At 30.2% G+C, this 12,518-nt stretch overlaps 1 protein-coding gene across 7 annotated transcripts in view; it reads left to right on the plus strand.

The window, feature by feature from the left end:
• The window catches only part of LOC115881285 (long-chain-fatty-acid--CoA ligase 3), a 48,098-nt gene that overhangs the window by 26,558 nt on the left and 9,022 nt on the right, over positions 1-12,518 (plus strand). For all 7 annotated transcript variants that reach the window (XM_030898707.1, XM_030898706.1, XM_030898710.1 and 4 more), the window contains 2 exons: positions 7,677-7,892; positions 11,466-11,667. In XM_030898707.1, the coding sequence (XP_030754567.1) occupies positions 7,677-7,892; positions 11,466-11,667 (418 nt within the window). The remainder of the gene's footprint in view (positions 1-7,676; positions 7,893-11,465; positions 11,668-12,518) is intronic.

Here is a 12,518-nt window from a genome sequence, read left to right on the forward strand (position 1 = left end):
CTAAAATGAGACATGAGAGGTATAATATTTATGTTTTAATAAATTTAATTACTTTTTATCTAGATTTTCTATAATCGACCAAAAATATTGATTCTTCTTTACATTTTGTAAAATACAATTTATTTTTTATTCAAACAAGTTATAATTCTACTCAAAATCTAATGAAAATACTGCTTTGTCGTCGATTTGTCTGCAAATGAAACATAGGCAAAATATTTATTTTTGCAAATTCGAAAAATAATTATGTTTACATGTAATTTCCTCTGTCTAATGAATTAGTAATAAAATAGTCAATTTTTTATAAATATTGACGTTTCTAATATCCCTGGAACGCAAATCAATATTTTCCAGCATTTACCTTTTGTTGCTAGTCCTCGAAAAGGAATTAAGATTGAAAATTATAATTAGTTTATTTTATTTGACACAATAATCTAGTTAGGATTTTAATAAATCCATTAGCAGCAAAAAACATGATATCTTCTCCAAATCACACTGAATCTATTAAAGTACTTAATAACTAAAATATAAATAAACTTTAATAAACTAGTAATTTTCTTAATTACCTTAGGCGCAAGAAATAATTATTTAAACAATAAATTTTCCAGAATAATATGCGTTGTTCATTATTGAGACCTATTTGAGACTACGATATAGGTATTACAAAAAGATTGATGTTTATATCTGTACGTTTATTATAGCTGTAGTCATAGTTAAAAATAATTTAATGCGTGAAGACGAAGAAATCACGCTTGTTTTACTCTGTTGTTAAAATTTAATCGGAAAATCAGATCCGAAGAAAGTGAAAACTTATCAAATATCGGTCTAAAATATACTTTCCTCGTTCGGAGCTGTTGTTTGAACCAGTTTTAAAAAAATATTACTGTGTTTTGGTCCTTTTATACGCGTAGATCTCTGGATTATATAGATTTATGACCGATTAAAGCTTGATTTTCATGCATCCGTTATCCGACGATACGTTGATACGATATTAATTTTATTGGTTGAATTTAGAGACTTTGATTGGTTAGAAACGGTGAACCAATCGAAGCCTTTAAATTCAACCAATAAAATTAATATCGTATCATCGTATCGTCGGACAACGGATGCATGAAAATCAAGCTTTATGCTGCAGAATTACTAAATCCAAAATCACAAGTTTCTGAACTTGATGAAACCCAAATTCTTTCTGTCATAGAATGCATACTTAATATATCAAAATATAAACTTAATATAAAGGAACAAGAAATAATAGATGAAATAACAGATTACCGTTGTAGAAGTGGCAAGTTATTTGGAAATAACTTCATATGGAAAAGTAGTTTTAATAAACCCAGTCTCCTGGTGGAAAGGACTGTGTTCTTCATCTTTATTATCAAAAGTATAGCTTCACGAATTTTGATGATGCCAGCATCTTCGGCTTCCACGGAACGCAGTTTTAGCGTTTATAATATTCGAATATTCATTCAAAAAAGAGAAACAGGCTTACTAATGATAGAGCCGCTAAGCTATTCTATGTATCCCACAATGAAAACTTGCTAAAGAAAATAGGAAACGGCAATATATCAATTTTTATTTCCGATACTATTGAAGATTTTGAGGAAGTAGACTGGCAAGAAGATGTTATTGAGTGTGATGCTGATGACAGCAATGAAGATATGCCTCTTGCTCGACTAGTGTGTCAAAAATATTTTTTTTGTACAAATTTAACATTTATTTTTTAATTTGAAGAATAATAATAATTACTACTGGTAGTACACATATATTGGTCGAATGTTTTCTTCTTTAGATAAAGTGGCACTAACAGATTTGAATATGATTGAGTTTCGTTCATAAGTACTCCATACTAACTTAATTCGTCTGTTTCAGTTTTCATATGATATAAATCAGGATTGATTGACGCTCGGATTGACGTATTCAATTATTATTTTCTGTCACTTCTCTCTGTCGATTACAACTTCTGATTTTTATATGGTACCCATATTTTTATATGGTTTGTATGGTTTTATAGATAGAAAATGACATTAATATATATAAAAATAAGAATCATCATCATCGTCATCATTTAGCTTATTCCGTTCACTGCTGAACAAAACTCTAGCCATTTTTTTCTATTTTGTGACACTTGAACCCAGTTTCCAGCCACTCTCTTAATATCATCTGTCCATCGACTAGGAGGTCGTCCTCTGCTTCTATAGTCCTCGTGTCTTAGTCTCCATTCCACAAGTCTCTTTGTCCACCGCCCATCTGTTATCCTAGCCACATATCCTGCCCAATTCCATTTAAGATGTAAGACAGATATCACCTCAAAAGTAAGAATAAACAAAATAAATAAAAAAATAAGAAAATTACATTTATAGATAGACTGAATAGAATGACATCTCATGAATCAACTTCTGACATTTTCGCCAAAAAAAAAATATGTTTTAAATTTAAATCTTGAGTGCCGTGCCGTGCCCGTATTCATGACAATAATTTATCATGAAACACACAGTATGTGATACCAAATTATTAGTAAGAAAATGCATAATCCAAATGTGCTAATGAGCCACGCGTCCCGTCGTTCCATTTGAAAAAATTGAGTTATTATTAAAAATACGATTTGGGCATCTTTTAACCGACCAGGAAAAGTCACTAAAACATTAGATGATATCTATTTTTCCAAGGTTCCTTGATTAATAATTAGTAGTTTCGACAGCTTGGGCACTCTAGATTGAAATTTAACATGTGTGCTACCTTTTTATTACCACTAAGAATTATTCCTACGAATTAATCAGATTAAAACTAGTAAATCAGTTGGAAAAAACGCGCAGTCTGTCAAAGGTTTTTGAACTGAAAATGTGGTTTTATTGACGTTATCAATCATAAAGCGATTAACTTGGTGCCTAAACTATATTCAAAACAACAATTATTACTTCAACCTTTGAAATCTTGACTTTAATTTCAAAATTGCTTAGAAAAATGATGGATATACGTATAATCATAAAAAATTAAATGTGGTGGTTAATAATTAGTTAAATATTTAAAAATCGTTAAATTAGTAGTTATATTTTATTTCTAATTATATGGCCTTATAACAAGGTTAATAATTTTGGCATGTCAGGTGACAACTGATGGGGACAAATTAAAAATTGATTTTTAAACATAAGTGGGTTTAGTAAGAACCAACAATGTTTTCTTCTACTAAAATTGATTAAGACAATATTTTTTTTTAATATAATATTGTTAAGGATTTCGTGGGCCCTTAATTCAAAACACACGATAAGTAACGATACCAAACCTTCCTCTCATTCTTTCTTTGTGTTAAAGTCTCTCTCTGCTTCGTCTAGTCCAATGACTAAAGAATATAAGGATATGTAACGCCCATATACGGGCTGCAGCAGAATTTGTGACCTTAGTGGCCATTCAAACCAAACCAAACCAAAACAATGAGTCATCATTTGGTCACCAGCGACACTTTTAGCGATTTTTAATAGTTTGTGTGTAGTAAACTTTGTATAAACTTTATTACAATGGTGATTAGTTGATCAGCTTTCAAGTGTAAAAGCAGCAGCGATAAGAAAGAGTCAGGAGTTACGTTTCATAGGTAAATAAACAGTCCACTCCAACCTTTTAGCGTTTTCTTATTGAATTCGATAACTATTCTTCAATTTCAATTAACATCTATATGTACTTGATATGTGCTATACGTCGATACTAGTTTCTTCAAACAGCTAGGTTAAGAAAAATATGTGCCACGGCACTGTTTGGTGACATCGGCACAATTTGCTCTCGGGTGTTATTTGTCTTTGGATTCTTTAGTCAATGGTCTAGTTCCTAGTCCCTCCAAAATTCTTGCCCTAAAGTTTTAAAGCGTCGGTATTCCAATGCCGGACAGTGGCCCAGCAGATGCTCTATGATTTCTTCTTCCCCTTCGCATTCTCTGCAGCGAAATTTACTTTCCTTTACTATAAAATAATAAAATCTGCAATAATTTAAGATTTTTTTAGCTGTCACGATACAGGGTGGTTCAGTATTAGAGAACGTTGTAAAGAGATGGCTGTTGTAAAGTGAAAACTTTTGTGTAGCTGTTACGTTGAATTAGAAAAATTTACAGCGATTTCTGTTGGCTGATTTATCTATAACTATTTTTCCTTTAATTCATTGATATTATTAATATTTCTCAAGTTACAATCGCCGTTCTCTATTATTGGACCACCCAGTATAAACGTTTTATAAAGTTATAAAGGAATTTTCTTCATCTAAATGCATTGTTACAGCTGCTATCTATCATTACAGCGAATATTGCAAATAAAATATTCATGATAGCGTGTCACTGCGTTATTTCCATAATTTTGCGAAAAACTATCACGTTATCATAATACTTAGTTCGGATTTCAAAGGTCGATAATTTGATATATTATGTATTTATACATTTTTCTTGCGACACAAACTACACAAGGACATTTAAATTAATCTAAGTTTTGAAAATCACATTTAAATAGAAAAACATGTAAATCATATGGATCAATATGATTCATTTTTAAATTTGCAATCTTTAAAGTATATGGGTCTTTTTCGTTGAAGTTGACAAATTACCCAAAGACGTACTGTCTGATACTATAGAATAGAACTGAGATATTACCATTTTCTCTTAATTGTATTATTTTAGATTTATATTATTTGCCTTTATCTTGCTTATCTTTGATCGTATATCGCAGTGTAATTGACTATTAGACACTTGTTGTAATAAACGTATTCATATACATCTTTATTTGATTTATGTAGCTAATAAAATGTTCAATAAACACATAAAAGGACGTCTTTTTTCGATCGAATGAAGGAATTTATGTATTTTTTAAAATAAAATATTAATTTAGGTAATTGTTATTTTAAGACCGATTTTTAATAATATAGTATTTAACAAACTATTAATTGAAATCATTATTTACGTAGAATAACATTTTACTCATTAGAATGCATAATGGAATTATTGTTACAGCAATACATTTTAAACTAAAAATAGATGAAGATCTTATGCATGTTCGAACGTGTATTATCATCATCATCATTATCATTTTCAGTTTATTCAACCATTTCCAATTATGGTGTAGCCTCCCTCACATAATTATATCTCAGGTTCGGTCTTCTTATAAGTCTCTCAATTCCTCGTGGGTACCATGCTGTAATTTTTGTGGTCCATTTGTTGTCCGTCGTTCTTACCTGGTCCTGCCCATTGCCACTTGAGGGATTTGACTCTGTGGATGACATCTATTACCTGGGTCTTTTGACGTATCCACTATATTCTTTTACGGTCTCTTGATTATTCCCAGCATATTTCGTTTCATTGAGCGTTGTGCGACCTGCAGTTTCCTTGTGATGTCCATTTTCAGTGTCCAGGTTTCGCATGTATAGGTCATCACTGGTAGTACACTAGGTAGCACACCTGGTTCGAACGTATAATCATAGAAATAATTACAATAGTATTTAACCTAAAGAAAGTAGGTACGTAAAGTATACCCAACGAGAAAATATACATGACAGTAATTGTTGTCTGTCATTTTACTTAACAATTAAATTGTATTTTCTGTCATTTCTTGGATGTCTTCTGTCGAAATCTTCCCTGACTCTTTGGACATGCTTTAGAATCTTCATACAGAATAATCAAACAAGATCCAATGTTTTAAATTTTTAGTAGTACTCGGTACAAAACTCCCCCCCCCCCCTCCGATACTATTATATTCATGATTTTTTTCAATACATTATTAGCATGAGTATTATACATGATTCAAAGCTTGCTCCTCTATTCTCTCATTAGTGATTTAAAAATTGTAACGGTTATTTTTTCACATATATGTTGATAATGATATCGTTCTATTGCTGCCAGAAGTCACTAACTAACATTTTTCCGAACAATCAAATTCAATGACTATCTATGTTTTGAATCGGAGAATCGATTGCAAATGTCATTAACTACGATTTCTGGCTATTTATGTTTTATTTTAATACCGAATAGTTAACTATAACATCTTTATGCAATGCAATTCATCTTTAGACGCATTTTTCTCGGAACTAATAAAAAGTAAGTTAGTGACTTTTGGCAGCAATGGGACGATATGGATTTACGGAACTTACACAATTTAATATTCTTAATACCTTTATGAAGTTCTGATACAAAAAGTAATATAAACCTAATATTAATATTTGCTTATTTTAAAATATTCATTCACATAATTAAGGATGTAATAATAATTGTTAAAAATCAAATAATGGGCAATACATAGATCTACTTTTTTCACAATTTTTAAAATTTACATATGAATAAATATTCTTTAATAGTTTGGTAAATAACTCCTTGAGTCAATATGTTCGGGGTCATTTAACAGATTTGAGCAATCTTAGTTTATTTTATATTAATATAAACAGATTACGCAATACCCCATTTTATTTTTGGCAAAATCAAAATAAATTTTAGGTTTGCGTTTTTGGAAATATAGTCCCCAAATGAAACGAAAATAAAAAATATATCAGTTAATATACACGGTCGGCAAAAACTCGCCTTGTGTACCGATTTTTGTGTTTACGAAGAGCATATTCAACATGAGTTCAGTACAATAGACCACGCAAGCTCTGACGTCACGTCGGCCATGTTTATTCAATATTTAGTTCTAAACAACCCTAAATTTGTCTGTGTTTTGCCATAAGTCGATTTTAAACTACTAGTATATGTGCTTAAAATTATTTATTAACTCAATGTAAAAAGACTGATGCTGTATATAATTTAATTTAGATTATTATTAAAGTGACAGAATTTTGTTTTGTTAGGTTAGGTATAACTGTAACAAATTACAGTTCCAAAGTGCGACGTCAGCCATATTTGTATGGCTGACGTTACACTTGCGTGGAAGAGTTCTCTGTCCGACATATTAAGATCGCCATAGCGATTCACTCCTAAATATGTAAATACTGATCCAAGACTCTCCCTTGCCGACACTGTATATTATAAAGCTTCACACTTAAAAAAAAATTCAATTTTTGTTTTCAAGGGTCATATCCTTGCAACACAATGATCAAAAAGTTTCACAATCAAGCTAGCTTTGGACGTCCACATTACCAAATTCTATCTATAATATAATTTAATAATTTAAATACATGTTGTATTTATTCAAATATTTATTTATATATTGGATGATGTGATTTTTGTTGGCCATATTATTATAAGAGATTAAAACTACAATAAACTTGACACAAAGATGTAGGGACTATTGAGACCAGATTTATTTAAAATAGTTAATTGTCAATAATTATCATATTTAGCGGCTTTGTTGTCCTCTCTAGTGATTTATATGCATGGCATGTATCTACATAACATATTAACTCCTTTTTGCATATTGGTTCCACATAAATTATAGCTTTTATCTTAATTACTATTATTTGTTAATTAGTAATATTATATTATCCTTAAAGGAGCCGTTTCTATGGCTTAAGTAATTAAAAAAAAAATGTTCAGGAATGATATATATGATTGGATAACAATATGTGTCACTGCCTATAATTCTTATAGCAATAAACTTATGCAATAAATTAATATAAGATTTTATTTTTGTATAAAAATTGACAGGAAAAAATAATTTTATGAAATATAATATGCTTATACACCACTTATAGATTTTTGTACTAATGTTAATTTTTTTCTTTAGTCACAACCCATAACACAGGATACCAAAAGTATCACCTATCGGTCAACTACGCAACCAAGCCCGCTTCATGTATCCCTACTTCGCGAAAAGATCGATACTATGGCTAAACTTATGGATTTCATCAATAAGAAATATCCAAACAAAAGATGTCTTGGTACCAGAGAGATCCTGGGTGAAGATGATGAAGTACAACCCAACGGCAGAGTATTTAAAAAGGTACGATTAGATGTTTAGAAAACATCCTACTGTTCATATTTTATCGTAAAGTTGATTGCATATACATAGATATGTATAAAATATAGACTAACCATAACGGCGATATTCACTTTGAAAGTTGTTCTCTATCATTTCAATTCAAAAGGAGATTGTATTTTCTGTTATTTTTTTAATGTATTGTCCTTTTCGCGATGTCCATTGGAGAATGCGCACCATAATTTGTTCTGTGAAAAGTTTAATAGCCAATAATTTCGTAAATTGGAGGGTACTTTGATGTTCACTCGAGACAAAAGATGGGGACAATCTACTAAGCCATTAAAAATTTTACAAGTGTAAAACATATCATTAAATGACCGCATGTTGTTTCTGTCTTATATCAGGACATGGCGCTGACGGGCAATTTTTAGTCGGCGGATTATTTAGTTGCAGATTTGTAACCAATGTTTTCTTATGTTCACATGCAATCAAATAGTCGATAGACCGATCGGCTGCATAAGAATGTATTGTTTTTATTTTTGCAACTTAATAAATGCCGACTGAAAATTGTCAATCAGCGCATAGTTTTAGAATGATAGTTATTTTTCAATGTATCTCATAATGCCTAGAAAAAGCCGGTTCAACGAGTCATGGAATATTTCAATAGAAAATGAAAATACAATTTACCTGTCAATAAAAATGACAGACACAATTGTCATTACTGTGAACCTACTCGTTGCACAGACTATATCTCCTCTTAGACAGACCAAAACAGACCAAATCTTCTTAAAATAGGAAATTAAGGTGGTACAATCAAGATGGATTGGAAGATTAAACTAAAACAGTTAATACTTACAGCTACAGAACAACGCAGGAACATTAATAAAGTGACATATAAGCGATACCAATTAAACTTTTAGTTACCTAATCGAGGGCGCGATTTTTAAATTAATTGTTGCCAGTCATGGACATATTCGGCGCCGGGCTGACTCACTGGAATTTAAATTTCTCGCTGGGGTTTCAGATGGTGGCTCTGTTGTAAAAAATGTCAGGTTCCCACATATATTTATTTATTTCCTGACATTTTCGTTTAAATGAATTGTATTGCGATACTTTAAGCTTAATTTTTTTTTATTTGAACGGGAAAACGGTAGTGATAAACCCCCTTTACGTCCCTTAAGTACTGTTGTGGTACTGTTAAAAAGGTGATTTTTATTGATGTTAATAATAACCATTTATATATTTATTATGAATTTATTTTTGTTTTCTAAAATATATAGATTAAAAGAAAATATGTAAAAGTGGGCAACGTTGTGCCGACCAAACTAAACCACGTGACTAAAAGTTTATTTGATATCATCACAGTATCATCTATATGAGAGGTATAGAAGCAAAATCTCCACTTACCTTATTTTTTCATGAGAGATAAATTTCTAATAATGCAATAATGAATCGCTTAGAGCTGAGGACTTTTGATAATTCTTATTTATTCTGATGTTTATATTACTCGTGTGACGAAAAAAACTCCTAGCATAATGTCATCCATGTATTCATGCAAGGTGGGCGGAAAAAGGACTCTAGGGTGGGGATCCTTGACAGTTCTGTTTGACGATTCATTTGACACATTTGAATTAGATTTGAAATTTTGTGGATTTGTCAGTCTTTACGGAGCTTATTTTACTGATAGTTGTATAAAGGTAGTAAATCTAGATGGAAATTTTAGCAGAACTTAAATTAACAGTGACACTATCGCGATTTATCGAAAAAGACTCTAAAATAGTTGGTTGTGTAGCGTGCGGTAGATCTCGGCAAAAATCGAGTGAAATAATGGAACAACTTTACGCTAGTAAGTGACTATATAATATACATACGTGTAGTAAACCGATCATTTATGAAATTCACTTAAATTAACTAATTATATATTTTTTCTTGCATTTTTGCTGTTATTTACTACTTGTCAAAGATTAGATGTCAAAGAATTTAGATACATCAATTTGACTTACCTGCTTCAGTAGCGTATCGGATGTTTATGGTTATAAATAATTATTATAACTTATCTATTTTTATTAGAATTTTATATTTTTATAACAATTTTAATAACTACCAACATTTATTCACAACGTAAAATAAAAAAAATATAGAGTCTACCCCACCTCTACCCTACATCATAGTTTTACATTTTTTTAAATAAAATTAGAACGGCACTGATAAACCGGAATTTAAGTCGGCCATATTTGAGGCCCATCGCGGTGGACCTAAGATTTTTGATATGCTCCTTCCTTAGTCTTCTTATTCAAATGTATCAAATATATTTATCTAGTCACCTAGTTGTCATATATTTTGTTAAGTTCACTGAATTCATTCTAACAACTTCAAACTATCGATAATGTATCGCTAATACACTGTTCGGCAATTGAAATGATTCGGCGTGTTACATTCACGTTTTCAACGCCTACTACTGATCTACATACTCGCTTATTGTCAAGGTGAATGTCATTACGAAGTCATTGGCGAGGTCTATCGAGTTATGCCATTAATAAAGGAGAATTAATTTCATTTATCATTTATTATTATAGAAACTATGTAATTGTTCGCATTTTTTGTAATGCGTTCTAGATATTTCTTGGCTGTTGAAAAAAATTCCACCTGCTGGTGAATGGGTGGATTTCCAGATATTTTTTATAACAATTGCATTATTTTTATTAAACAAGATAATTATAGATGTAATAAAGGATATTTTTAAAAATATATTAAACGCAGATACATTTAATTTGTTGCCCGACGTAGAAAGTGAAATTCATATTATTTTCAATTTTAATTACTCTTTTTCGTGAAGTATCCGGTAATTAACACTTTGTTTACTTTGATAGAAAATTATTAGTTTGACGGTTAGACTCATACCTATTATTTTGCGCTATATTATTCTAAATAATTGAATATGCTAACAAAACCGTGTATTTAAATTAAAATTAATACTTTTTATTGTTAATTAGTGCCAATTGTTTTTTTTGTATGTTATACGAAAGTACAAATTAAATTTTAAAAAACTCCTACAAATTTAAAATGATATGACAAAAATTCAATTATTTATATTGACATCATTGTGTTATTTTCAAATTTGATATTGTTTTATTTTGTAGTACTACCTAGTTATTTGTTTTAAATAATATTTTGGTATCAGAACATAAAAAAAATAATTAAAAATATGGGTGTTATTTAATTAAATAATTCATTACTTTATGTAAATACAGGGTGTTTCAAAAAATATATGCCATTTCTCGTGGGACGATTCTTCACATAGAAATAAGATTTGTTTTTCATATCAGCATGGGTCCGATTCTGCTTTATTTCGTAGCTGCAGGAGGTTAAAATCTTAATTTTTTTTTCGATTTATTATAATTTTCTTCCAAGTGCTTTTAGTGATTCCAATGAAATTTGGAGAGTAAAAGTTACTATATAACTTTTACCTTCAAAATTTCATTCGAACCGCTAAAAGCCAATATTTTTTTTCTACCCTTACATAAAATTTTAAAGAACCGGAATTTTTTAAATAATGCTTGTTAAATTTTGTCAACAGAGTTTATTTTTAATTTTCAGTTCAATATGGGCGAATATCGGTGGAAAACATACTCAGAAATCAACGCTTTAGCCACAAATTTTGGTCGTGGACTGAGAGAACTGGGATGCCAACCTAAAGAAAACGTAGTTATTTTTGCCGAAACTAGAGCCGAATGGATGATAGCCGCACATGGACTGTTCAAACAAAACATTCCTTTAGTTACTATTTACGCTACATTAGGTAAACCTATTAAAATTAAAGTCTATGTAGAATCATAAAATCTGATGTGCGAATTACCGTGTGATTTAAAAAATCGCGGCTAGTTGGCTTGGAAATGAACATCGATTACATTCCTAATATAATTTTACATGTAAAATAACAGCGATCTTCATTTTATAGCCATCGCTGACGCCGTTTTTTTCGATCATACGGTATTAGAACTGTAGGTACCAAAATTACTAATGAATAAATATAATTGATGATATTTTTGGTCAATTTTATTTTGTTTTTTTATTTTTTTTAATTATTACTTTTATTATTATTTTTATTCTCTATCATTGTCTTAACCCTTTTCTATACATTTACCTTACATCTTACCTGTTCAGTCAAAACGTATCAAGTATAATATTGTGTGCAGTCGAAAAAACGGATGTTTCAATTGAAGACTGTCTTTCGTTAATTCTCTAGATAGTTTTCGGTTTTAATTGACAGGGAAATGCTAAAGTATGTAGACGAGGCTTTATTCGTTGAAGATATCACCGATTTAAGATGACCACGTCTGTATAATCCTATTGTATCTTGGACTAATTGTGCAAAATATCCAATTTACTTAAGAAAAATTAATTCTTTTTAGTTATATTTTAGGAATTTTAATCCAAAATTAGGTGAATAAGGTATAAATAACTCGTCATTAACACACAATGTACAGAAAGAATAGATGACTCAATTTAAATTACCTAATTTGTTCATTTCGCAAAATTAAAACAATTCCTATTGGGTATTCCACTAAATTTCATTAATGATATTTACAAATTGTTTTGGCAGCTTGGTATGAAACTATTAGTTTTGTTTATGAATGTTGTATAACAAAT

Source organism: Sitophilus oryzae, unplaced genomic scaffold, assembly GCF_002938485.1.
Source record: "Sitophilus oryzae breed Bouriz unplaced genomic scaffold, Soryzae_2.0 scaffold_1711_pilon_pilon, whole genome shotgun sequence".
NCBI lineage: Eukaryota > Metazoa > Arthropoda > Insecta > Coleoptera > Curculionidae > Sitophilus > Sitophilus oryzae.